Source organism: Lasiosphaeria miniovina (assembly GCF_030549165.1).
Source record: "Lasiosphaeria miniovina strain SMH2392-1A chromosome Unknown B0T26scaffold_8, whole genome shotgun sequence".
Taxonomy (NCBI): Eukaryota; Fungi; Ascomycota; class Sordariomycetes; order Sordariales; family Lasiosphaeriaceae; genus Lasiosphaeria; species Lasiosphaeria miniovina.
In genome coordinates, this window is record NW_026848227.1 from 3,370,873 (window position 1) to 3,397,955 (window position 27,083).

The 27,083-nt window shown below is 53.8% G+C and overlaps 6 protein-coding genes across 6 annotated transcripts; 4 read left to right on the forward strand and 2 right to left on the reverse strand.

The window, feature by feature from the left end:
• The first annotated feature begins 1,364 nt into the window (after positions 1 to 1,364).
• B0T26DRAFT_516724 (fungal-specific transcription factor domain-containing protein) lies at positions 1,365 to 5,500 on the forward strand. Its single transcript, XM_060435450.1, has 3 exons — positions 1,365 to 1,616; positions 1,736 to 5,113; positions 5,206 to 5,500. The coding sequence occupies exons 1-3, from the start codon at positions 1,484 to 1,486 to the stop codon at positions 5,289 to 5,291; spliced, it is 3,597 nt and encodes a 1,198-aa protein (XP_060290721.1). The 5' UTR covers positions 1,365 to 1,483; the 3' UTR covers positions 5,292 to 5,500.
• A 3,380-nt stretch (positions 5,501 to 8,880) lies between these two features.
• On the forward strand, positions 8,881 to 10,256 carry B0T26DRAFT_658841 (bifunctional D12/D15 fatty acid desaturase; the record flags this gene model as incomplete). The annotated part of the gene is made up of 3 exons (XM_060438904.1): positions 8,881 to 9,739; positions 9,803 to 9,971; positions 10,073 to 10,256. The coding sequence occupies 3 exons, from the start codon at positions 8,881 to 8,883 to the stop codon at positions 10,254 to 10,256; spliced, it is 1,212 nt and encodes a 403-aa protein (XP_060290722.1).
• Positions 10,257 to 10,589: 333 nt separating this feature from the next.
• On the reverse strand, positions 10,590 to 14,384 carry B0T26DRAFT_516761 (uncharacterized protein). The gene is made up of 5 exons (XM_060435451.1): positions 12,526 to 14,384; positions 12,438 to 12,472; positions 12,088 to 12,373; positions 10,670 to 12,015; positions 10,590 to 10,608 (listed from the first exon to the last, which is right to left on the reverse strand). The coding sequence occupies exons 1-4, from the start codon at positions 14,292 to 14,294 to the stop codon at positions 10,881 to 10,883; spliced, it is 3,225 nt and encodes a 1,074-aa protein (XP_060290723.1). The 5' UTR covers positions 14,295 to 14,384; the 3' UTR covers positions 10,590 to 10,608; positions 10,670 to 10,880.
• Positions 14,385 to 17,704: 3,320 nt separating this feature from the next.
• On the forward strand, positions 17,705 to 18,877 carry B0T26DRAFT_516790 (uncharacterized protein). Its single transcript, XM_060435452.1, has one exon. It carries the CDS (start codon positions 17,837 to 17,839, stop codon positions 18,746 to 18,748), a length of 912 nt encoding a protein of 303 aa, XP_060290724.1. The 5' UTR covers positions 17,705 to 17,836; the 3' UTR covers positions 18,749 to 18,877.
• Positions 18,878 to 19,092: 215 nt separating this feature from the next.
• B0T26DRAFT_733094 (uncharacterized protein) lies at positions 19,093 to 23,538 on the reverse strand. Its single transcript, XM_060443128.1, has 3 exons — positions 23,243 to 23,538; positions 20,128 to 23,181; positions 19,093 to 20,071 (listed from the first exon to the last, which is right to left on the reverse strand). Exons 1-3 carry the CDS (start codon positions 23,294 to 23,296, stop codon positions 19,262 to 19,264), a joined length of 3,918 nt encoding a protein of 1,305 aa, XP_060290725.1. The 5' UTR covers positions 23,297 to 23,538; the 3' UTR covers positions 19,093 to 19,261.
• Positions 23,539 to 23,791: 253 nt separating this feature from the next.
• Positions 23,792 to 26,697, forward strand: B0T26DRAFT_657382 (uncharacterized protein; the record flags this gene model as incomplete). The annotated part of the gene is made up of 2 exons (XM_060438780.1): positions 23,792 to 23,977; positions 24,031 to 26,697. 2 exons carry the CDS (start codon positions 23,792 to 23,794, stop codon positions 26,695 to 26,697), a joined length of 2,853 nt encoding a protein of 950 aa, XP_060290726.1.
• Between the last annotated feature and the right edge of the window lie 386 nt (positions 26,698 to 27,083).

Consider the following 27,083-nt stretch of genomic DNA (forward strand, 5'->3'; position numbering starts at 1 on the left):
GTGCCGTCATCGTACCCAGGCCTAGTCTAGCCTTGCTTCCAAGTTCAAGGCTGCGCCGCTGCTTATCCGGTGACGGCCTTGGCCGGAATCGCTGTTTACAGGTGGCTACCTACCTACCTTACCTACTTCTCGTCTACTCCCGTCATGAGGGTGACAGGACGGCAGAGGCTGAGGATAGGAAATGCAATAGCGCGACTTATATGCTTCGGCTTCTAGCGGCCGCGATGCCTCTTCAGAACACACTGCCCAGGGTTGGCCGAGGTGCATTGACAGGCACATGAGGTGGACGGAGGAAATAGACGAGCGGACCTGAAGACGTTGGCTGTGATGCGTATAAACCATGCAGAGACATAAGACACAACAGCAGAATTTTGCGCCCCAGAAAGCCACCGGCTCGCTTTCCAAGCTTCTAATATCGAGCTCTTGATGTGAAATATGATTCGTTATCAATACTAAAGTCGGAGCAGTACGGAATATCCTAGGCTCGTCGTCGTGTATCCGCATGGAAGTCTTATGAGCCTGCCCACACTGCTTGACCGCTGGCGGGTAACCGGTACTCTGACTCACGGTGGGAGCCAATCCGCGCCTGGGCGATGGAGAGGTGCCCTGTCTCCACTGCTTGCGTTCCATTCGCTGCCAATAGACAGACAGGGTCCAGCGACTGCAGCAGGTACTGTGAACTTGGAATAAACAGGGTCGCGCACACCTCCAAAGCTGGCAGATCACCCATTTACTTTCCGCAATTGAGGTATTTGTCCGGTACCACGCGACCCCTCCCGGGTTGTCGATGGTTGCAGGCCTGTGGGCCCTTCCTTGTTCCTTGTCCGCCAGGGTGCATCCCATCGTTCGACCAGGGCCCCAGCGACTAACCCGAGCTGGGTAGTCGCCTAATTTGAGTCCCGCACTGTGCCGCTGTTCCCCAGCGGGCTTGTCAGTCGCCTGCTAGCTGCCAGTGTCATTCGCTCACACAGGCCTGACGCTCCAATTTCGCCATCCGCCGCAGCGCACCGCATTTGGCAACCCAGGAACTCTGGGGGCTAAGGCAGTCGTTAGTTACCTCTCTCTCTGGTTCGCTCCTGCTCTTCCATCACATAGCCCAGACCAACCCTTTCTCACCTCTTGCAACCCACTACTGCTCACCTCAACCTCGCGAATGGGATGCGATTGCAGACACCGGGACTGTCGAGACAAAGATCGAGCGCGCGAGGAAACCGCGGGATTGTAGCAATTGCTTCGGAATAGCATGCAACGGTCGACTTCGCTCCCGTGCCCCTCCCCGTCTCACCCTCTTCGACACCTCTTCCCACAGTAGCTTGATCCCCACCGCTCCGCCGCCGCCCGCCGCTGTCGCTTCCTCCTTCGTATCCGCTCCCCACACTCTCCTCTGCAGTGCTCCTTGCTCTAGTTCCTCTTGCTCTTGCCTGCCTGATTGCCCTTCATCCCACCGCACAAAGTCGTCCGACGCCAAATTCCCCCTCGGACTATGACTGTATCAAACGACGCCGGCAGCAACCTTGAAGCTGTCGCCGCCGCCGCCTCCGCCGCCGCCGTCATGTCAAATGCCTCCACTTCACCTTCTGGTGCCGCGCCCAGTGTGCCCGCTGGCGACGAGGCTGGTATGTTCCGCCCGCTCACGTCTCGTTTCCTATTTTCTCAGAAATAACCCCTCTACTCCGGTCCGAGAGACGACCTGTTTGGCGTAGCTGACCGCGCGAGTTTCTTGACAAACCCAAAGCCTCGACAATTACTGTGAACACCAAGACGCCTACCAATTTCCCCCCGCCTAAGACCGACAAGCCACGACCGCACATCTGCGGAACATGTCAGCGCTCGTTTGCCCGTCTCGAACACCTAAAGCGTCACGAACGGTCGCACACCAAGGAGAAACCCTTCGAGTGTCCCGAGTGTACAAGATGCTTTGCTCGTCGGGATTTGCTCCTGCGGCACCAGCAAAAGCTTCACCAAACTACGACACCCTCGTCTCGCCCCCGTAACCGCCGGGAGAGCGCGAGCGGAGCCACCCCTGGGGCACGAGTCCGCAAGAACAGTGTCGCGGGTACCAATGCGGCCGCGGCCGCAGCTGCCACCTCGATGAGGCCCCGAGCTAACACCATCAGCCATATTGACGGTACTGCCATGCAAATACTAGCGGCAACCAATGCCCAGGTTGCGAGGGGCATGCCGCCGACCCATAGTCGCCATCCTAGCCTAGTTGGGCTCCCCATGCACAACCACATCGACCATGCCTACGGCATGGCCTCGGCTCTGGCTCAACGAGGGGGGGCTCATGGCCTACCGAAGCTAGAGACGCACGGCATCAATGGCATGGACTTCTCGGGTGGCCTCAGGACAGCTCCCGCGATGGCGTTCCATGGCGACTTCGACTTCGAAGGTCTCTTGTACGGCACATCCACTCGGTCCACCATCAACCCCAATGCTCTCCACTACAACGATTCACCGCCGTCCATGGCTTTAGATTCCATGTCTCCATTCCCCCACGGGCTCCCCGACATGGGGGCCGGCCAGTCTCTGGACGACGGCTTCGACTGGCTGAATGGTTTTGATCACCAAATGTCGTTTAACACGGGCACCAACGAAAATGCCGTCGACGGTTCTTCGCCCTCGGCCATCAGCACCACCAGCCAGAGTCTCAGCGACGTGATGGTGGATGGGTCAAACCATCACACTGGTGCGGTGGGGTCAAGTTCTATGTGGGCGCCTGCTATCATGGGGCCTCCGCAAATGTCAAACCCCTTTTCCCTCGATATGGGCGGTTCCGTCTTCCCGGACCTCCTCAACGGCGCTCCGTTATCTCCACAGCCTCCCTCCAAAAACATGAGCGATGCTTACTTCTCGACCCCCCCACCTTCGATGAGTTCGCTCAGCCCCTCGGTTATCTCGGGCTTGAATAGTCAGAACCTGAACCAGACGCTCAATTTTGGTGCCGGTCCGGAGACGCCCTCCTCGATGAATGGTAGTAATCATGGCACCTTACCCGTCTCGACAATCACTGATTCAACAAGAAATGCCATCCTAGGTGCTCTCTCGGCCTCCCAGGCGTCTCAATTTGGTGCACGGAGATACTCATTCGCAACACCAAGCTCGCCATTGACCACACAGCCGTCGACGACAACCCCTTCCGACCACCACAGTAGCGGCCTCCCGAGTACCCACGACCTCCAGCGATACGTCGGGGCTTATCTGCGCTATTTCCACCCTCACTTGCCGTTTGTCCACGTACCGACGCTATCGTTCGAAATTCCTTCGCAATCGGCTAACGGACGAAGCAGCGGTATTGGTGGGAGTGGGTGCCTGCTCCTCTCTATGGCGGCGATTGGCGCCCTGTATGAGATGGAGCATCAGACGTCGACGGACCTGTTTGGGCTGGCCAGAAAGATGATTACGCTGTATCTCGAGGAGATGAGAAAGGCGAACGTAAGAAAAGCAGACTTCCGGCGAACTCCTTCGTCAGATCAAAATTCACAGCAGCAGGACAACTCCGTTGAGACACCAGTGTGGCTGGTTCAGGCAATGCTCCTCAATGTTGTATATGGCCACAACTGCGGGGATAAACTGTCCGGAGAGATCGCTTCAAATCACGCAGCCGCGTTGGTAAGTCTCGCACAAGGGGCGGAGCTGCTGCGGCCAGCACGAGTTGAGTCGTCCAATGATATCGACATGATGGATGCAGATAGTGGCTGGAACGGAAATGCGAGGAAGGAATATGATGAACAGGCCGAGTGGCTGCGTTGGAAGGCCATGGAGGAGCGAAAGCGCACCCTCTATGCCGTCTTCATTCTGTCCAGCATGCTGGTGTCGGCCTACAACCATAAACCGGCACTGACAAACTCGGAGATACTACTGGACCTCCCATGCGACGAGGATTTCTTTTCTGCGGAAAGTAGCCTCAGCTTTCAGTCCAAGGGAGGTGTCTCAGCGGCGAACCATAACCGCATCACGTTCCACGACGCTTTGGGGGAGTTGCTTCGAACGACCGAGAAGCAGCAGAAGCTCGCCCTTAATAGCGGGCATCAAGTCTTTGGATCGGCGGTTAATATCAATGATCTCCCCAAGACCAACTTGAAACCCAGCACCTTCGGCTGTTTAGTGCTAATCAATGCGCTTCACAACTACATATGGGAAACACGCCAGCGCCATCACAACAAGGTCTGGACCAACGAAGAGACCGAGAAAATGCACCGCCACATTGAGCCCGCACTCCGGGCATGGCAGGCTGCTTGGGCAAATAACCCCCACCACAGCCCGGAACGCCCAAATCCCTTTGGCATGGGCCCGCTCTCTGCCGACGCTATCCCGTTACTTGACCTCGCTTATGTCCGCCTCTTTGTCAACCTGTCCAAGTCAAAAGAGAAGTTCTGGCAACGAGACTGGGATGGCATGGCTGATGAGTTGGCCCGAGGCTCCGAGATTGTTCAGCATGCTGAGCACTCCCCGACGTCGAACCCTGATTCAACCGTCACTGATCCCTCCGACGCCTCTGGACCGAGTTCACTCTTTATCGACTCTCCGCCAACTCAGTCATCCTCTCCTGAGTTCTCTGCTTCCAAATTCCCGTCATCGGGTACCATCAACCCTGCCTTGACACAACAACCGCAGTCTCAGTCACAAGCCTCCAACCGGTTGATGTCACGCAGGGAAAAGCACCTGAGGAAGGCCGCCTATTTCGCAGCGGAGTCTCTTGCTTTTTCCGACAAGCTTGGAGTCACTTTTGCTAACTTGACAAGCCGGGAACTACCACTACAGTCAGCTATGTGCGCTTTTGACTGTGCCCAGGTCCTTGCCGAGTGGGTCGCGACATTGCAGGATCGCGTTGGCCGCTACCTCGGGATCATCGGCCAGGATGATGTTGACCTCAGCCAAGTCCCCGCAATCATGCTATTGGAAGAGGAAGATGCGAAACTTCTTGGAAAGATCCAAGAAATCCTGCACGGAGCCGAGATGAAGATGAAGATGGACATCGCCTCCGGTATCGGGATTGCCGGCTTGAATGGCGGCGTTGACGGAGGCATCCAGATGGACGACCACGCAGGCTACGCGTCGAAGATCCTGAGAGTCACAGCATACATGTTTGACAAAGCTACTGTATGGCCTGGTATGTGATGACATTCTCTGTTTCTACCTCGGTTTCTTTTTGGGGAGGAAAGCTTCACGTGTTGTTCATCAAGTAACTGACCATTATCATAGTTACCCGGTTGATCACGTCATGCCTCGAAACCCATGCCAATCATATGCGAGCACGGGCCGAGAAGTCTATCATGGCTCTTGAGTGAGCAGATTACTCCCGACAATCTCTACCCAGTCAGACACGAAACACCCGAAGCTCCGCCATATTCTCCGAGTTAAGACGGCGCTGCTTACCAATATGACATGCTTGTCGGTTCGCATGCGGTAGTTACATGATTGCTAGTTCTAGGGAAAGTTATGCGAATTTAGCCTACCTTACCAGCAACACCAACCGTTCCGATTATCGATCACCCACCCGACACCGGAGCACCAATGATACCCAGTTCCAGATCTGTTTGCTTTCATCTTGTACCTTTTTTATTCGGCAACGTGTAATTAGCGACCATCCACGGAAAAACGAGAGAAAAACGACTCGGATTTACCACGGCCTACAAAATCTTTTCTCGGCTCCGACTCTGTTCATATCTATTGGGGTTGCAATTACTACTGACCTTGACAACGGAATCATGGCGCGCCAAAGATCCAAACCTTATGAATTTGCGCTTGGGAAGCAATAGGCATGCTTGAGTCCACGAAAACTGTGACGAATTTACATGACTCGGAAATCCGGTCTTGCAGGCGTTGAAGTCCTTTGAAGTTAGATTCTGCACATACGGGCGGCCCGAGGGGCTGTTTTCTTTTCACTTGGCACCGGTATCTTGGCCAATTTTTTCGAGGTTTCATTCACTTGGATTGCGCCAACACTTGGGCCGCATGAATTGTCGAGGATGGATGGACTTTAGTTCCTATCCTTTCGATAGCACGATGGGGCCCCGCTAGTCAAGCATGATTCTGCGATTAGCAAGGAGCGATGAGACGAGAACAATGATTCATGGTGTATGAGAAACTGAAAGGGGGCCGCGTTTGGGGCTTGGTCGGGCTAGGATCCTACCGTGGAACGGTGGGGCTTGTTTCTTCCGGTATAAGGGCACTGTACGGGTTAACCCAGCTAACCCAAACGTCGTTGACAAAGCTACAAATCGGATTTCCTCGAATTTCGACGGTATCTTGGTTTGTCAGGACAAACAGACACCACAATAGCCCGCTACGCTTGAACAAGCATGGGGCACAAAAATCGGAGGGGTGAAGGTTGCTGCTGGTGTGAGGACCCGGTTGGCCACAAAAAATAAAACTCGGAAGACAAAATACGATCCGATTTCTGTGACGCTGGGTGTTTTGACTTGCCATTAAATGGGTTCTGCTCAGTTTGGTTTGTTGCGAGTTGGGTCCACTGGCCCTGTTCTTCTGCTCCTTTCTCTGCATCACGAGGTTAGGAAGGCAATGATAGCCAGATAGCTGTGAAGTAGAGCAACAAAACCAACGATTGATTATCATGTTGCAGCAAGAGTAGTATGTCGTGCTTGTCGGCCCTGTTACGAAATCCTTGGAAAGCCCAAATAAAGTCGTGATCATGGAAGGGGCTGTGCTTAGTTGTCAATTCATATAGATTCACAGCATGACTCTATTCTTTGTATGCGTGCTGAGTGTACTGCGAAGTAACTCACTGGTTATCGGTAGGTATAAAAAACAAGTGACGAAAGGAACCGTAAATGATCATGTTCCGCTTTCTTCTTCCTTTTGAATAGTGAGTTCGGCAGAGAAAAGGGAGAGTTGGTCGAAACAGTGATTTGTTCCTCTAGGGCCGACAAAACAGAGATTTGATTGTTGCCAGTTGAAACCATAGAACATCGCAGAGTATCTGTCTATAGAGCCTCGCGGATATTAGTTCATCACTTGAATTGCTTGTCTCTTGCCTTCGATTCAAAGCCATCTATGTTACAGAACTAAAGAAAAGAAAGTCTCTTGTTAAAACTTGTACATAAACCAACACAATCAGAATCCGTAGTATAAGTATTTAACTGAAGTATTTTCTAGCTTGTGTTCAAATCCTAATATCGAAGGTATCTTGGAACGTGATGAGAGACACGGTATGAGATCCGGTTGGCCTTCTAACTGTTTATTAGAAAACGACTACCAGCTCACCAGATACTGGTTATATAGTCGAAGCTACTTGCCGATCATATATAGTAGATCGCAGAGAGTTGTCTGTTCTGTTTTAACCTTGTCTTAGACAACTACCCATCATAGGTATACAGAAGCGGAGTTTGAGACCAACATAGCCGGATGCTACATGCCTTGACCAACGGGCTCAATCAGGCGAGGAATATTGTGACTTACGATGTCATTAAGGGTTACTACCTAATCAGCTCTGTATAATTACTTAACAATCAACTATAAGTTTGTGTACACTGGCCGACTTTTAACACCAAAGTAACATAAGCAAAGTTGTTATACTCGTGTTCGTATTTTGAAGCAGCCTGGGTGTTGGGCTTCCAGTTTCTCAAAGAAAGGCGACTGAGGGAACCAACCCGTTGTGCTTAGCTCTGTTTATAGCTCCAATTGCCTCATTTTACGGGGCAAGCTAGGCAGCTTAGAGAGACGGGAATTTTGGAACCTTGAAAGACACTAACGAAAGGCGGGAAGAATGAGCGAGGAGAGAAGGGACTGAGGAATTGATTGCTTGGCTCTGGGATTCATTAGTCAATTTAGGCTTTTCCGTCGTGTAACATCAGACACGTGCCAAAAAGGGCCCCTGAGACGACTATGACCCACTGGGGTGAAAGGGCATGATTCAGGTCTTTGAAGCGTACTTGGGGCATCGGGACCGTTTGGACCATGCAAAATTCTAACCCAGCCTGGGCTCCCACAGAAGTGATCCACAAAAGAGAGAGAGAGGGGCAGAAAAGCAAATTTGACGTGCCTGGGAAATCGGTTGAGGTTTGAGAAAGCGTGGGTGAAAGAAGGGAAGGAGAGATTTGAGAAACTGACCGTGCTTGCCCCAAGGCCCCAAGCCCCCAACCCCGGTCGGTCCCTACCAAACTGGTAGGGGTTCGTGTCCTTTATTTTTCTTTCTTGCCCACGCCTCTGTGTTCTCTTTTTGCCATTTTGGACACCTTTCGTTCTTTCCCGCCACTCAACCACAATGCACGAGGCCTGGCACATGCCTAGCCGTTTGAGTTACGACGACAGAAAAAAGGCCCCCCGAAAGCAACTCTGTGATTGGAAATGCATGCGTGCTCATAGGGGCCGGACCTAGCCACGGCGGAGTATCGTAAACCTTGGAGAGACCGTGCTTGGAATGAGCCGAGGGGGCCCAGCCTGTGAACTCTGGGCTAGAAGGGGAGAGTTGGCGAGGAACGCTCTCGGTGGCTGCCCCATATTTTGTCTAGCACGGGGGGTTAGACGCGTTTGCAGCAATTTGCCATCAGGGTTGGCCTGTGCCGGACTCGGATGCCAATCTTAGGGGCCCGTTACCGAGCATGGATACGTGATATCGGCACCCGCTTGGCTGGTATCGGCGATCCGACTATGGAGCTTGTGTGTCTATCAGAGGCGTGTGGAGCACTGGAGAAAGAGGGATAGAGAGGGTCCTCCTTAGCTGCGACATGACCGGGGCAGAAAAAAAGGAAACGGACGGCCAGAGGGGGGCAGCCGAAGGGAGGAAAAAAAAAGAGGACAGACACCGGAGAAACGAAAAGGGAAGACACCCGGAGAGACGATTTAACCTTTTCTTTTTTCCTCCCGCCGCCCGTCTTCTCTTTTCCCTCTATCCACAGCGAAGTGCCATCTCCAACCATGGCGACCACGACGGCGACACAGACCACCACATTGAAAGGCCGCACGGCCGAGGCCAAGCTGGCCTTGCAGCCTTCGTCGGCCGAACAGCAGTACCCCGATATCCAGACTATCAGGGACGCCATTCCGGCGCACTGCTTCAAGGCCTCGACGGCGCGGTCGCTGGGCTATCTCGTTCGCGATGTCGCCATGATCGGTGTCATCGGCTGGGCGGGTCTGACCTATATCCCGACCATTGAGAACACGCTCTGGCGCACGGCGGCCTGGATCATCTACGGTTACGTGCAGGGCCTCGTTTGCACTGGACTCTGGATCCTCGCCCACGAGTGCGGCCACGGCGGCTTCTCGGCGCACCAGCGCTTCAACGACGTGGTGGGCTGGGCGGCGCACTCGGCGCTGCTGGTACCCTACTTCAGCTGGAAGTTCTCTCACCACCGCCACCACCGCTTCACCGGTCATATGGAGAAGGACATGGCCTTTGTGCCCCAGACCAAGGCCGACCGCTTCACCCCACGTCTGGCCAACCTGTATATGGACCCTGAGATGTTCGAGGATACCCCCATTGTGCAGCTTGTTAAGCTCCTCTCCCATCAGCTCGCGGGTTGGCAAATGTACCTGCTGTTCAACGTCTCAGCCGGCCCTAAGAGCATGCAGCGTGAGTCGGCTGGCTGGCTGCGCGTGAGCCACTTTGAGCCCACCAGCTCCGTCTTCCGCCCCAGCGAGGCTATCTACATTGCCCTGTCAGATCTCGGCCTCGCCATCACCGCGTACGGCTTGTACCTTGCGGTCCACATCATTGGATGGCAGACACTGTTTCTCCTGTACGGAGTGCCCTACTTTTGGGTTCACCACTGGCTCGGTACGTTCTACTTTCCCTGGCCCGAGTAGGAGATTAGACACGACTAACCATCATTCTCTGCAGTTGCCATTACCTACCTGCACCACACCCACCCCGACGTCCCTCATTTCGACGCCGAGAACTGGACCTTTGTTAAGGGCGCTCTTGCTACCGTGGACCGCGATTTTGGCTTTGTCGGCCGCCACCTGTTCCACGGCATCATTGATACACACGTTGTCCACCATCTCTTCCCGTATGTTATCATCTCCCTACATATCACCCTGGCCGACCACAAGGTCTACGAGATGCCAAAATAGAGAATGATCGCTGACCAACGCTTAATTTCTTGTCTAGGCGCATTCCATTTTATCGCGCCGAGGAAGCCACTGAGGCCCTCAAGCCATTGCTGGGAAGCCTCTACCACCGCGAATCGGGCTCGTTCATCGGTTCATTGTGGTCGACGTTTGGCACCTGCAAGTATGTTGAGGCGGATCCGGCTGTGCCTGGAGAGCTCAAGTGGGCTACCAAGTCAACGTAGTGGGAGGGGTTCCACACATAAAAAGATGGTTGCTCGCGCACTAGAAAAAAAAGACACATTTGCTTGTAGACGTAAAGGTTGCATGATAGAGACGGCTCAGTAGAGATGATATGGCCCTATGGTATCATAATCTTCTAGACGATACGACACGGCGGTGCTAGACATAGAAATAGACATAGATACCTTGTAAACTGCGTCAGAAAATGCTGCGGGGGCATTCTTTTCCTCACTCTAACAATATACATGGAATTTACATGGACGATTTTTAAAGGTGCAAGGACAATGAGCGGAGATAATCTTCGAAGTGTCTCTAGCTGATGTCTCGCTCGGAATGGTGACTCTTGGCATTATGCTTAAAACTGTTAGCGGAGGGTAACTTAGGAAATTATTTGTTGATGCAACGAGGTACATACACTTTGAACCTTACACCGCGGTGCTTCTAACTACTCTGAAGAAGGGCAGTGGGTATAAGTCCTTGCTGTAACTGCTCTAGTTTGCCATCATTATAGCCCGTGGAAATGCGCTTCTTGGGAGTCGTCAATAAATGAAGACCAGCATAATAAAAGCAATGCTTCCCAAACCCTTTTTTACTCCGGAAACAAACCCTCCGACGCGCCCGCTCAATCAATCAACCTTCCCCTTCCCCTTATCCCCATTACTGGCTAGTGGCTTCGAAAAGATCTTCCTGAGAGCCTCGCCGCCGCTGACCTTGGTCCCACCACCCGACGACCCAAGAGTCGATTCGCTCCCGGCGACGCGGAAACTGAAGTCGACGACGCCCACAAGCCCCGCCACGGCCTTCATGAGCCCCTCGAGGTCGTCGCACACAAGCGTGTTGCACACCTGGAGGACGGCGAACTCGGCATATCCGGGCTGCTCCATGTTGCGCGGGTCGAGGAGGCTGGCGACCGTGTTGCCGCTGGCCGTCTGCCTCGAGCCGCTCGGCCCCAGCTCGCCGAGCTTCAGCGTGTCGTCGTAGGCGGCGGATTCCCTCTCGAAAGACTCAGGCTGGCCCAGGTTGACGAGACGGCGCGTCATCTCGTACGGCCGCGGGAGGGGCAGGAAGGGCGGTAGCCGTTGGCCCGAGAGGAGCGAGTTGGACAGCAGCGTCAGGGTGGACAGGATTGTGTGGTGGGCGGGCTCAAGCGCGGAGAGGACCTCGGCGAGGGCGTCGAGCCATTCTTTGCTCTCGCTCGAGATAGATGCGGCGTCCGAGGCAGGCCCGTTGCGGCTGCTTAGCTGTCTCGACTTTGCCTGCCTGTCCTGGCCATCCTCGGTTTCTGTCGTCTCCCTGTTGGCGTCCTTGCCTGAGGACTTTGGCTCCTCCAGAGTGGGGTGCGTCAGCGTGTAGCTCATGAGAGTCAGGTAACCCATTATGCGGGTGCTCCGGAGGATAATCTCGTCGTATGCCGCTCGTGGGAACTTTCCGCCGATGGTCGGCTCCCACTTCTGCCACTCCGAGTGCTGGCTCATGGACGGGACCAGCAGCATGATTTTGCCGAATATTTTGCGGCCGGCCTTGAATAGCTGATGCGCTGGGGTCCCTGGGATGCTCACGTCACCCCCCGAACCGTCCACGTTTGACCGTATTGTTGAACTGATGACACCGAAGTAGTTGGCGACTAGGTATAGGGTGGCAGCTAGGTCGCGGCGGAGCCAGGTCCGATCCGTGAGAGGGGAGGGGAAGATGGTCCAGAAGAATGCCACCAAGCTGCCGCCTGCCACATTGGCAAGTCGATAAGGCCCCAGCAAGTATATCCTAACAACACCGAGTTAGCCGAATTCTTTCCCAATGTCGGGGCCGCTTTATCCCGGATAGGCTCAAACATACTTGTATACTGGCTGCCCAGTCCGCTCAGACGCTGCCTCGCCGATCTTGAGCACTTGGAGTTCGTAGCCTATGATGAGGACTTGTGTGACCATTGCAATAAGAATGGCAGGAATGAAGTTTGGGAACTTGAGGAAGAAATAGTAGCAGATGAACAGTGAGAGCCACAGAAACACAATGATGCCAGGGACGTTCTCATCCACTATATACCAGACAACGAGAGACAACACCATTGCAATGACGGTTCCCGCGACCCGGCAAAGAAAACTGAAGACAGACTGGCCCGAAGCTGCGAGGGATGTTGTTAGCACCGGTATCAAGATTTTGTTCTTCCTGGGTGTTGGAATTCTTACTCATAGTCATGCCAATGGCAATGATAATCATGGCCCTATTCCAACATCAGTAAAACGAACCGCACGAGAGCGAGTGGGAACGACGTACCAGACAAGCCTCTGCTCCATGAAGAAGACCTGCGTGTCTTCCAAAAATGCCACGATAGCTATGGTCATGGTTGCGCACGCAACTCTGAAGCCAAATCCAGACTCCTCGGAGCCGAAAAAAGCCGGGACTTTGCGGAGACCGTTGCCAAAACGCTGCCATGCCGTGGCAGGATCCAAGTGCTCTGGGTCCTTCTTGCGGTTGTACCCGTCACCGAAAGAGACAATGGTGGCGCTGGTTTCCATGAGGTCAGGCGACTGCTCGGCTGACGAGTCTTCGGTGCTGAACGCCCCGAGGAGCCACTTGCGTAAGCGGCGAGACGTGGGCAGGATGAAGCGTTTCTTCGACATGGTGCCGTCTTTGACCTTCTTGTCGGCAAACGCGACGAGATTCTGGACTGCCTCGCCCGAGGCATGCATCAAGTTCTCCATGTAGAGCACGATATAAAGCTGCGCCTGGGACCGCTCTTTCCGTTCGGCGGAGGCTTCGTGTTGCGGGTCGCCGCTGTACTCTTCGTCGATGGCTATATCTCTTTGCTTTACCCATGTTCGTAACAGCTCGCCTTTCTTGGAGTAGAAGGCCTTGACTTTTTCGTCTAGCAGTTTGGCAAAATCGGGGGTACCAGGCTTGATCTCTTGTCCCCTAGCCTCAACGTCCTCATCTGCCGGGTTCTGGGCTGTGCTTGAGTGTGCAGCATCATTTTTCGGTCGGGGAATCAGCTCGAGGCAGAGCGCTGCATGCTCGAGTCCCTGATCGATGGCCTCGGACAGGATCTCAAAGGGCTCGTGCATCTGCCTCATGACTTCGTTCCAAACACGCTTCTCAATGTTCTTCTCGGCAATGACCTCCTCGGGGGCATCGTCGCCAACCTGCCATTTGCGACGCTCCGACACTCGCTTGAATATGTCGATGATTGTCGAAATGCCCATGACAGGAATGTAAACATTGCGGAAGAGCATGAATAGTTCCCCAAGATCGTCGGCATCAAGCTTCCCTCGAGCAAAATCGCGTTTGGCAAAGGGCATATCCGCGTGCAGCTTGCCAGAAAGCTCCCTCAACGAGGCGCTTGTCCCCCGTAACGCTGCCGCGGCTTTGGCCTCCTTTGTCAGCTTGGGCTTGTCTGGTCCACCGTGTCTCTTTTTTGCTTCGGCGGCTAGTAATGTCTGGGTGCGAGTGACGGCAGCAAACATGTCCTCGGACTCTATGCTGACCAAGTAGGCCTTTTGCAGTGAGACGGTGCGCCTGAGAAGGCCGACGAGGCCGGCAAACTCCTTGAACACCACAAGACGGGTGCTAATGGGGAAGACAATGAGGTTGACACCGGCGGCGAGGGCGAAGGCGGCTAGCATGGCCGTGAGGAGTTGCTGGACAAAAGCTTCGGCGGCGGCAACGGTCCTCATGAGTGGGCCAAAGGTTGCGGCAATATTAACCAAGATGCTGTAGATTATGACGGGAATATTGAGACTCGGTAGCTTGGCACGAACGACGTTGATGAAGTAGATGTTGGCAAACAACCAGACCGCACAGACGGCTGATTGGCTCGAGTTGTATATCTTGGTTGAGCCTGGCGGCGTGGTATGCTCTCGAGCCTTGATGGAAGACCAGAGCATCAGCAGTGCTACGGCGGACCCCAAGCAAACGCCGAGGACGCTGAGAAGCAAGTTCATAAGGAACTTGCCCCTAGGCAGGATGGGCAGGGCGATAACAGAGATGATGGGCACAAGATATCCTAGCGTGGTGAAATATGACGCTACGGTGGTCGATTGGTACATGGCGATGGCAATGGCTGGGGGGAGGGAGCCCCTTTTTGAAAGGCACACGGTCAGTCAACAAAGCTAGGTAGCTACCTCAGCTATCTCGGGCCATTGCCTGGTGAATGAATGTCTGAATGGTAGGCAGGAAGGCGGGAAATATTCGTCAGAGCGCAGCCCAATTGGCTAGACTTGAGTATCTTACTTGAACATGATGATTAGCGTGCCGGCGTCGAGACCTAGCTTTGTGAAGAGCTTGGCGAAAGGGTTAGGTTTGCTCTTTTTAGGTGCCGCGTCTTGGCTGTCGTCACTGTCGGCACCGGCACCGGCTTTGTCGTCGTTCTCAGGCTTTAGATCTGGATTCGGGTCTGGTGGCCCGTTCCTGCTCCTAGTCCCGTCGCCGTCGCCGGTCCCGTGCGGTTGCGGTTGCGGCCTAGCTGCGGCCTCACCTTTCTCGACCGTGTGCTGCTTTGCTCCGTTGTCGTTGCCTGGGCCGTAGACCTGGGCTGCACCAGTATCTTCACGAGTTGTGTCGGCCATGGAGGGCAACCCAATCAAGGGCCAAAGCCCGCCTGGCAAATTTTGGCCTGGACGAGACCGAACTTCGTGTTCTCGCAAGAGAGTCAGCAAAGAAGGGTGGTGGAAGAAAATGGCAGGACCGGTGGAGCTTCGTCGCCTGACATGGACACCAGCCAAGGACAACCAATGGAGCTAAATAGTTGAGATGAACCACAGAAAATTGGGGGAGTAAAAGCTGATAAGCTGTAACACACGCTATGAGATGAGCAGGGCAGCATTGGCGCGCTGACGGGCCCGGGGGGATGCTTGCACGAGGCGTCGTAGAGCGGTAAGCGCGCTGTGGAGTTTTGGTAGCCTTCCGGGTCCATGCAGGTTCCCGTTGACCCCGGCGAACCAACAGAGTTCAATGGGAATGGTAGAGTCAGCAACCATAATAGTATTGGTAGCATTGCATCTGTAAATACGCTCCGTGGACGATGGTCTAATGCCGCCGTAAGAACCACGAATCCCATCGTGGTACTTCGAACGCCGGAAGGATAATTCTCGAGCCCCTTAGCAAACAACATTCTGTTGTGGAGGCTGTTTCGGCATCTCGACCACAAGTGGAATCCACCTTCCAAAAGCTCCAATATTCAAGTTTCACGAAGTGAAAGACTGCCATCCTATTGACTCGCGCAAACTCGGCTCGAGAAGTTGCGCACTGTTTTATTTGTAACTATTTTCGTGGAAATAAACAGGAACGTCGAAAATATCGGAGTTAGTTCGAGGTCAGCCAAAAGCGTGACTCTTAAGTCGGTGATCGGCGTTTCCCCTCTCCGATCAGCCAAACTCGAAAAAAAAAGGTTCCACGATAATTGGCTACCATCGAACAAGCTGAAGTGACCAATCTCTGATCATGTCGTGGGTGACATCAAGTTCTCGCACATTGCAACTCGAGTATAAGACCGGTGGTTGTCATGGGTTAGGTGCAAAGCATCAAGGCTGTAACAGTAGACGAAATTGGCGAGTCCACCAATCATGTTGCGGCCAGCTTAGGACATGTCTTGGATCGCCGCGGCCTACGGATCCCAGCGAGACGGGACGTTGGACGGGGAGCAGCTTCGCCGGATGCTGTCGGGGCTTGTGCTAGGGCTCGAGGTTGAGGCGGAATGGTATGACAGCGGGTGGCCGCCTGGAAGGCGCTGCTAGCTGTTGGGGACCGGGAAGGCAGGCGCCAACTGTCTGGTGACTCAGAGCAGCTCTCGTCATCCTGTCTCATTCCCAAACGGGAAAGCATGACTCCTATGACAATTGGCAGTTCCCGGGCCGTTCGGGTATAAATACGTCCTGCTCGGCTCCCTCTTCAAATCCCTTTCTCTTCTTTTCCTTAGCGCTCTTTGCCTTTAGCTTAGATCAAGTGTAGTATCTGTTCTTTTCAGCTTAATCGCTGTTATGCTCGTTGAGCAAGACGATTATGCCAATTTTTTGTCAACGGGTAGCGATTCCTCTAGGCTTGCGTATGAGCTGTTTCCCACTGTGTCCCTGATATTACACTGCTTTCAGGCGACGCGACCTCCCTCTCCCAATATCTTTTCCATTGCATTCTCGGGCTGCTGCTTGTGATGCAAGGGAGGAGCTGCCCACTCTGGGTTCTAGATGTGCAAATAACCAAATTTCCGAGGACGTTCATCGTTGGAGTGAAGCCTCACATGTTGAAAATGCATAGTAAGGTATTCCATACATACTACGGAGAGGCTCTTTTTCACTATGCCAAGCTTCGTAGGATTGGATGGATTATTGAGAAGGCCCGGGGCTCTTGCAACTTGCAGGTTACTGTCGCGGGTCGTTCACCAAACCTTAATTCTGGAGGGCCGCCCTTCAGCCTGCCCTGGCTTGTGTCAGTTTGGGCTGCGGCCCTTGAACCCAACATCCAATGTGAGGAGCTGCCACCCAACTGGTTCAGTTGGCAAAGCACAGTCCTAAGGAGAACACTCAGTGTTCTTTGCGACGTGCCTTTACCACTCCAGCTGCTTCTAGCAATGAAGTTATGGCTCATACTGAGTATTTCGGCTCTTCTAGAGCGTTCCTACACTACAATGCTCTTCAGGCGGTCGGTCCTAGAGGGCGGCTGTTTATGTCTGCCGCCGACCGGGAAGGGATGAAGGCCGAGCGCCGTGTTCTAGGTTCCTCGCATCCCACCCGACCTTCCCGTCGGAATCTTGCTTCATGCCTTCACGGCTGGGCTCTCTTTAAGACGTTCGTCTGTTATCTCATCCCTCTTATCTATCTCTCGGCCTTTTGCGCCAATGAAATTGGTTGTAATTTGTCTACCGACGAACCCAGGCTGACCCCCCACCCGGTATCACAGTTAATTAGCAAGTGCACAACACACCGACGCCTCATTAGTTGAGAGCCTCGTCGTCCTGTTTCAAGCCCACCCTCCGGAATGGTCTGGGTAATACGCGCAATCGTTCGTCTTCTCCCGTGCTACCCGCTATCTTGATCTTGCGTCATTTTTTCTTGATAGACTCGCCGGTCGCTAGATCGGGTTTCCGTCGGCGGCGTGGAGGAACCAAAAGATGGCCTCGGTTTGTTCCAGAGCTCACCCCTTCTCGCGACCTGACTACGGCGAGGGCGACAGCCTCATGCTCCCTCCCTTTCCCCTTCCCCCCATTCCAATTCTCTTATCTATCTCCCATGCCCCCACCGTTGTTTCTTTCGCGGTTACTATCTCTTTATTTCCTAGCGAGTTCCTACTCCGTCCCTCCTGTATGGTTCCGCACCCGAGACGCCAGAGGTAGTGCTCTGGGGCTTCTCGACCGGGTCTGCTAGCATCACCATCGCCAGCCCGGTTTTTCCTGCCTTACACCGCAGCCGTCTTACGACGTCTGATCAGAGCACCTTTTCTGTCTTACGTTCGACATACTCTGAAAAGCTGCTTTCTTTTTCGCGGTATCAGGCAACCGGAGATATAGCCCGTCCCGGCCCCTGCGAGCCCTTGCTGCTTGACAGTCGGTCTAGACTCTCCATAAAAGGAGTTTGCCCACACGCCCGCTTCTGCCAGGATGCCTATGTACACCAGCCCTCCCCTGTCACCGGTTCGCCCTGCGTTTCCCTCGAGCTTTAACTCGCCATTCCGATCCAACTCGTTTTCGCACTCTGCCTACGCCGATCGCAAGCCCACTCGCCGCCCCAAGCATGACGACGACGACGACGATAAGGTGAAGTCATACGTGAAGGGCTCGCTCATATTCCTGGGGTCAGTGGCTGCCGCAACTTACTGCGCCCACAAATACTGGCCCAAGGGGTTTGTCTACGGTGACAAAGACGACTGGGAACACAGGGTGCACCACGAAAACTTGTACGGGAAGAGGACCTGGCCAGCTAAGGACGACCGGAGCTCATTCCGAAGCCCCCATGCTGGCGACGACAGCGTCAGGGAGTATTACCCTCGCCACCCACGCGGTGAAGAGCGGCGCGTGCACTTCCATGAAGGGGGACGACCAGGTTATCTCAGCAGGGACGACTTGTACAGCGACAATGCTGAATGGAGTAGCGGCGGCAGCAGCGGTGACCGCCGCACCTCCGGATATATCACCAGGGGCGATACGCGTAGTGACCGTACCGAATGGATCAGGGGCGGCAACGACAGTAGTGGTGGTAGCTACAGTAGTAGTGCCCGTCGCAGCTTCGCCCGAGAATCTGCCAGCCCTGTAGTGGCCGAAAGCCGGAGAGGCTCCTACTACTCGCCGGCTCCAGCGCGGTACAGGAGAGGATCCTTGTCGGATCCGCGGTACGATCTCGAAGAGCCGCCGGCGCCGCCACCACCGCCACCACCGCGGACTTACTTGTACCAAGAAGAAGTATACCTCGAGCCGGCGTATGCACGCCGCGAGCGGCCCGCAAGATCTCGTAGGGCTTCGGTTGATGGGTCGGCTGTAAGACCGCGTATTGTTGAAGAGTTATATTATCGGTAGCGATGGGCACTTATGATGGAAGACTTTACCACTTCTGCCAAACTCTTGTTTTGTTTGGATGGGCAGGCGCTCAGTCAACTAGGGGCTCAAGACGCTTTCTTTTTTTTTTTTTTTTTTTTTTTGGAAAACACTGAGGCAGGTAGTCAAGTGTTGGTTGACACCGCCCCTAGAAGCATGGCCGTAGGCGCACACAGATGCTTTGTTGGATATCAATCTTGTTGAAACATCGCAACCCTAAACATAGCCGTAAATACAATTGTGCTATTAGTTTTACTGGTTCGGCGGCTCACTGTGCGTTGTGAAATCTCAAAGACTCAAATATTTCAGACTGACAGGAGGTAGTCCTAGGCAGATAACAGATTTGAGATTCATCATCCATCTATTCATTGTTATATCCCCCATCAGAGGCTAGTATATATATATGCTACTGAGAACTATTCCAGCTTTCTTGATTTGGCTAGAAAGCAGAACAAAAACTAAGCCCACACGTACTAAACACAGCTAACGACATGCCTACACATCATTGCCCAACTCGTCACCGATATCCTCCAAAACAACTTTTTTCCGGGGCCGGCCCCTGGCTTTCTTGATGGAACGCTTCGGCGAGGGTTCGGGTGACGCGTTCGGGGAACTCCTTGGGGGGCTGCTTGGGGCTACACTCTCCTCCGCACGAACGCTGCTCCATCCCGTTCCGGCAGTCTTGGTGGCCAGTATGGGATTGATATCTACCTTGAACCATTTCTCTCCTCGCGTGGTGCTGCGCGAGCCACCCTCGAGAGCCGACAGGGCAGATCTTGTGGTCCGCATGCGCTTTGAACCCCGGGACCCTCTCCCGCCCTCGCTCAATAGCGTGCTCAGTTTTAGCCGCTGTTTCTGTAGATACGAGTCGTAGTCGACAATGCCTCGGACGTAAGGGGCCACGTCGAGGACGATGAGCTCGAACGTTCGATCAAACACTGAAGGCTCTAGATATGAGGATGGTTGCAGAGGGGCAACATCCGGAGCAGCAATGACATCAAAAGCCATGGCAAAGTCAATACGTGCAATGGCTGGCATTCCAGGCAGTACAGAGTTAAAGCTGGCCTGTATTGAGTCGACGGCCTGTGACTCGTTCAGGGGAGCAAGTTCCGTAGCGGGGCGCCCTTGTAGGTTTTCGACCTTGGTTTGCAGTGCTGATTTTGCGAGAGATTTCATCGTAGCCGCCATCGACGCGGTAACCCAGTTACCATTTGCTACAGGTTGTGCATCGAGGTGCATGAATCCAAGAATCAAGTCTTCTCGTGTTTTTGCTGGCATTTCCGGGAGAGTGGCATCGAGTTGTTCCTAGAAAGTTAGTCTAGCCCGAACAAAATTGTCGGGCTTGACTGTGCAATGCTCACCTGATTCATTATGGCGAACGACTTGCAGGAGCAAATGTCTGCCACACTCAACGTTTCGGCGAGATCATCCATAGCTTCTAGAGCAGCAAGACGTTCCGTAGGGTTGGCGACAACCGGACTCAAAGTCTCAACCCAGGACGAGAACCCAGCCGAGTCTTGCCAGTGCCCCATGTCAATACCCCAGGAATCCCAAGCTTGTTGTAACAGCTCTTCCTCGACAAGCCTCGAGGAGATCTTGGGATCAACAACGCTGTCACGGCCCAGATAGTTCATCCCCGGCTGGAATGTTCCTTGACTTACAACTCTGACAACCTCGTTGTTTTCGTCAATATCACAACCCCTTGGCCAGCGGGGATAGAACCAGTCTTGGCCGCCTTTGCGGTCTCCCACGCCGATCTGGCACCAGTATTGCAAGTCCATCGTGGCCGCACGAAGATCCCGGTTGCGAGACTCGTAAAGGGTTTCGACAGCCTGTCGTGTCAAGGCATGCCCTTCATTTGCTGCGATGAGGATCAAGCGATCAATCGCAGCCTCTCGTGGCGGTTCACTGAGCCGGAAAATTCCGTGAGGTCGGAGTGCCTGGAGAGGCAGAAGAGTCTCGTCGTTACAGGTCATGACAAATGGCCTTTTCGATTGGATAACAAGGCCAATGACAGTAGCCCAAAACTGCTTATCCTCTTCGTAGAGAATATCAACCTCTTCGAGAAGAATTAGAGACTGTTTCTGACTCTTTGGTTGCTCCTTTTTGGCTTCTTTTTGCTGAACAGGGGCAACAACTTTGGCCACCTTTTTCGGTTTGGTCGCGGCAGCTTTGGGCTTGAAAAATGCGCCCATTGTCGACTGCTTGCCGGATTTTAAGTCTTTGGCGATTTCGTCCTCTATTGCTGGCTCGTCGCCCTCCTCTCCACGAGCGGCTGACGGGTGGTGTTGCACAAGATGGTTTCTTGTCATGTCACCAATCTTCTCCAAGACGTCTTTTCCGCTCCTCCGGCTGCTCGAATTGATCTCAAAGATCTCAAAGTCCAACTCTCTTGCAACCGCATATACGGCCGCAGTTTTGCCGCATCCATGGGGACCACTGATGACAAGTGAATTGGCGATTTTATCGGCCTCAGTCTTTGCCAAATCAATGGACCGGACAACGGTCTTTCTGTATATACCAGCTTTCCCGCTTGGGGACCAGTCGGCTTCTTCGTCTGACAAAATGTCAAGTCCATCATCTTCGCTCTCACTCGACACAATGAACCCGTCAAGCTTTTTCCTCCTCTTCTTCTTGCCACCGGCCCCTCCTACACCCTTCACCTTTGACGAACCAGCCTTCGGCTTTTCGGCCTCTGCCAAGCCCGTGTCTACAGACCGAACCATCAAAGCCTGAAGCCAATCTCGCAAGAGGAAAGCCTCCTGGCCTGGCTGGAGGACCTCGATCGCGCTGTTAGGGGCGTACTTCTGAACCCAACTGGCAGTCTCACACTGAAACCTATCGAAAGCCGAAAGGGAAGTGGAAATGGAATGAAAGAGGCGGGCAAGCTCCGGCGGGGCTTGTATGCCTCCATCACCCCCCTCCACCAAGGCCTTGCGCTGAGTTGCCTTCTTGGTTGCTGCGGATCTCTGGAAGGTTTTCAACTCAGGATTGATGCCAGATTGCAACTTGCTACCACTTTCGAAGTGTTTCTGAGGTAGACGAAGCTCAGGGGGCGCGGGAAGGAAGTCGTCGGTGTTGAAATTTCGGACAGCATCCACCATGGCTGGAACCTGCAGAGCTTTCGTTACAAGGCTGACAATAGACTCCGACACAGGAACCTCCACTGCATGCCCTTTAGACTTCCGAGCTGGGAGCGGCGAGGTAGTATGGATATCATCCAACTGATAGCCGCTATCTCTCACATGAACCATATCTTTCCAAGGCCACGCCGGCAGTCTGGAGCCCGGGAACTTGAGGCCGGAGTTCTTCACGCCAAACTGCGGCAGCCGCACACCCGAAGTGCTAGCACGGGGCTTTTTGGGCGAGCAAGGCGTTGAGCTGAAGGTTTTTGCCCTTACTGGCGCCGGGGGCGGCCCGGAGCTAGCGGTCTTTGCCTCGCTAGGAGCTGCGTCGGAATTCTTAGCCTTGGCCAAGAAAAATGGATGTGTAGTCTTTGTTGGGTTGAGATTTGTGCTGGTACTGGCAGGTTGGGCCGGCTTCTTGGGTTTCACTGGCAGACTCTGGGACTGCCCACTGATAATGGCGCCAATCCTTTCACCAATTTCGATGCGCGAGTCGGAATTGGTGCCATACTTAATGGCCACGATTCTCGACGACGGCTTGGTGCTTGGGTCAAGAGATTCCTTCTTTCCACCCTCGCCTGGCTTCCCCCCCAAGATCTTTGGCTGCTTAGGCTTGGGTGGCGAGCCAATGGTTCCCGTCCTAGGGTTGAACACCAGCATCTTCTTTGGTTTTGTCGAGTCACTCTCCGGAGTTGATGACTGTGTTTGCAGCAAGGGGCCTGTACCCGCGAGGGTTTTACCAGGCTGCTGATCCAATGAGCTAATATCAGAAAAAGCATCCGTGTGAAGGCCATTCCCTTGCTCATCCTGGGATGGAGCAGCTGGAGCGGCGTTTTCCTCTGGTGGACTATCCGGGATTTGAACCTCAGTGTCATCCTTGTCTGCTGCACTAGCATCGCCTTTGCCCACTTTTACAAAGTGATTCTCAATGCCATTAGGTACAGAAACTTTCACCCTCTTCTTTGATCGCTGTTTTTTGGGCTCCTCATCGACGGTGTCCAGTTCGGGGTCAACCTTGCGTCGCTTGGCGCGAGGACCACTTGATTTCTCTGAGACGTCATTTCCAGACTTCTCGGCGGCTGCGTCAGGAAGCAGTGAAATATCGTCGGCCTCTCCGGATGTGTCGTTTGCGGGGAGGCTCTCTGCGGCGGGGCCTGTTAGGCGGTTTAATTCGAAGAATGGATGCAATGGTCGACGTTGCGCGAATGCTGGCGAACTCAATTTCTCGGGCATCATGAGCACAGCTGTTGACCCCATGGATGGAAAAAAGAGCCTAACGACTGCAAGAGTCTCTGAGATGTCAGTTCACTTCTGCGCACTAAAGCCCGTCAACTGGAATCACTCAACGTACCTCGCGGCGGCAGCCAAAGCTGTTCAAAAGGCGACGGTGCTGGGAATATGTCATGCCCCAAGAAAAAGTCGCACGGAAAACGGGGTTCGCCTCTAGAATGGGCGCTCATTAAATGTAGATAGATTGAGCGCCCAGATGGGATGAAGAAATGAAGTTGCAATCGACACAAGAAAGTCGGGGTTGGTAGAGAATACCGGGTTTAGAGTTGCTCTTCGGTGGTCGCGTCTGCACTTTAGCAAGCGCGTCTGGCCGAGCTAACCCGCGTCGTCGCGAACGCCATTGATTGGGGCCTCACTCGACCCGCCCTGCAAAGATCGAAGGTCGTACCGTATTCGGTGGGTGGGGTGAGATGGACCCACTACCTGGATGGGATCAAAGATGGGCCGGATAACCGATTGCGACGCCCCACCAGCCTAAGTCCCCCACTCATTTTCTTTTCGCTGCAGGGCCCGACTTTTTTTCTGGCCCGCAGGCCTGGTATTCAAGATGGCGATGCCTTCGTTCTAATAGTTTGCGACTGGTTGACACAGCACAAGAGACAACCCGAAAATGGCCAACAAGATGCAGATCCACAAGCCGTACGTGCTGAAGGCATTCTCGCATCCGCTGGACCGCCCAGATGGCCCCGGGCGCCATACGGTTGGCGACGTCTTCGGCCAGCAGCAGAGCTCCAAGAGGCGCAAGCGGTCAGAGCTTTGCGTTGCCATTGACGGCGATGCGGTTCACCTCTACGATGTTAGATGCCCTTTCTCCATGAATTTGCAGTTTCCAAAGCTAAATCCTTACAGATACCCTCCTCCCAGGCCGTTACGGCATACCTCGTCTCGCCGCAGTCCTTCTTTACCTGCGCGCCGTACTCGCTGCGATGGCGCCCATCCTCAACAAAAAGCACACTCCGCTATACATATGTCTCAACCCAGGATTCTGTCTCCTCCAAGAATGAGGTAAAGTTGTTCCAGGACGCCGTCTCGGAGGCTGGCAACACAACATCGACGACTTCATCCTACTCCTATCGCGGTACCGCGCCAATCGTTCACATATCTGCCACATCCGCCAAGTACTCTGATTCTTCTTTGCCGGGTGGTGATCTACCGAACCACGAGCTTGTTGCTGTCACAGCTGATGGTACGATCCTGGGCTTGAGTGGTGAAACATTAGAGAAGAAATGGCAGTCGTCGCCGCAGTTGCTTACGCAAGAACTGCCATCCGGTTCCAAATCCGAGGTTCAAGTTGATTTTGTCCAGTCCGCACAGGCTACCGATGTCATCGAGGGCATGTTTGGCGGAAAAAACGAACTCTTTGGGGTGTTCCAAGAAACAATTCACCGCGATGGCTTTAACCCAGACATTCTCATCCTGGTTACCTCAGTGGAAGGGCCCCAAGGGACATGGCAAAGATATATTCACGTCGTTGCACTGTCAATTGGGAAGGAACCGCGCCAGGAAAACCGACAGAGCGTTGTTCCAATCTTTGCATCGCCTCTCCCAGTCAAGGCTGAGGCATGCAAGTATCAGCTTGATCTTAGGTCGGGCACCCTACAGGAACTTGCCGGCAGTGTTCTCTCGACATATGCGTTCAACTCTGGGATCCCAAGACTGGAGACCAAGCTCGAGGTCCCTAGTATGACCTCTTTCCTCCGTCTATCGAAGACATCGATCCTCGCCGCCACAGCGAGCTCCCTTTCTGTTTATAACCCTCTCTACCACTCCCTACAGGCCTCCACTCTCATTGAAATTAGAGACGCATCTCAGCCACAACCTGGACTGTCTGCAGAAAACAACGATCTCTCTTGCGAGCTTGTCGCCTACCTTGCGAGCCGAGAACTAGCTGTTGGTCTCCGGGGAACATCTCTCATTGCGGTCCAGATCGAAGTGCCCAAGAGTCGCAGCAGCAAGCGACGCGCAGAAGGTTTACTAACGGACGCTATTCGACGTGGAGTGGCTCGGGAACAGTTTTGCGAAAAGAGAAACCGAGCAGAGCACGCCTCATCAAACATCATTGCGGATTCCTTACCGGGGTCTTTGTCCAACATATATTGGGTAGAATGGAAGAGCGAGAGTGCAAAGGCTGACGAGCTTCTTCAAACCAACGACATGAGCGGGTTCGAGGAGCTCTTAGCCGGAGTTTTCAAAATCCAAACCAAGAGCAGGGATATGAAGCCGAATAGGATCCATCCCGAAAACAACTTTGCCCCGGTAACTGAACCCGAAAGTGTCTCGAATTTTCTAGAGTGGGTATGGCCAAGCTCGCGAGCCGATTATCCCCAAGTGGATAGGCGTTGGGTGTTCTATGCCATCAGCAGAGTCTTCTCTTGGAACAGTCCAACCAGTGATCCAGAGACATCGCAGATGGCATGTCGGCTACCAGAGAGCAACGTGCTAAACTATCTCGTTGATGCAGGCCATCTATCGTTGCCGAACATCAAGTCTGCGTTCCAGGATGATATACGCGACGAGGAAGATGTTGACAGCATCCTCGGAGAGCAACTAGCCCCCATCTTGGTGCAGGTCGACCCCACCATGGAGCTGCTACTCGGCTATCTCTCTGGCACGCAACTTGGCCCCACAGAGCTTGTCTCTGCTATCAAGTTGCTTTTACGGAGCCTTGACCTGCTGGAAGATCCTTCAAAATCCAAGCTATTGCGAATCAAGGAGAACATGGAGCAAGAGCATGACGGAAACAACGACGATGTCAATATGGAGCTTGACCGAGCCGAGGAGGAATTGCAGATTACAGAGTATTATCTCGACAGCGACTCCAGCAGGCGGGCGCGGGGCTTGAGTGTGGCATTCAGCAAATTGGTCGTGTGCCCGGCACTCGCGACAGTTCAAAGCCTGAGACGACAATTCAAGCCCGAAGAGACCATTTGTCTCATGAACGTCCTGCGGATGGAGCTCATCAAGGATGGCTGGACAACTCGCTATCTAGATAGGTCCCAGGTTGACGAAGACGATGTTGAAGCCCCGCCAGACGGTAGCATCCGGCTAATTGCCGACCTTATGTGCAGATGTATTGACTCTGTGGGCCTGGGTGGATGGATGGCGTTCGACACAATGCTCGCGAACTGGGGCAATCAGCAAGACTCTGCGGACTTCTTTGGTCAGTTCCAAGCCGAAATAAGCGTGGCTCTGGAAGGTATCCTGGAGGCAGTGCGTCTGCAAGGCGCTTTAGCCGAGGCGGTCAGCTATGCGAAGAAGGCAAGGAAGGCTATCGCAGATGCTGGGAAAAACAAGGTCGCGGCTGTCCAATTGACAGAGGAACTACCCCTTGGACTGAAGACTGACTCCAAGATCTCGGTGGAGAGGGTGAGGTCCGGAGCCGAAATCGTCCCGCGAAGCCGCAGGCAAATCGGGCTCTTTGTCAGCAAGAAAAGGAGGTCGTACTCTGTTCATAGGATATCGGAGGAGAGTATGTTGAGCGGGTCAGGCCCTACGATCGTCCAAGAGGCCGTATGAGTTGGGCGACTCACAGTAATCCAGATACCCAATGTCAAAATCATGTTGAACCCTCGGAGACCAATGATTGTCTTTTCCGGCATCACCTGCCAAGAGATGCGAGGCGTTGGGAAGGCGTTCGTTCTGTTTCACAACGGCGTGTTTGCCAACGTGTTACGCCCTGGAGGTGAACAGAACTGTTGCACCAAGGCCGGGAGTCATGTCGTCGGTTCACCAGGGCTGTGGCTTTGTAAGGACGGCTACGGAGTTAACTTGATACCTAGCTATTATGTACGAGATGGTGCCACGGCAGGAAAGGGTGCATGATGTGACTCTTGCTCTTGGTCATCTGCTCTATCAACCCACTGCCTTACCTGCCTATTCCAACCGTGATACAATAACAAGCG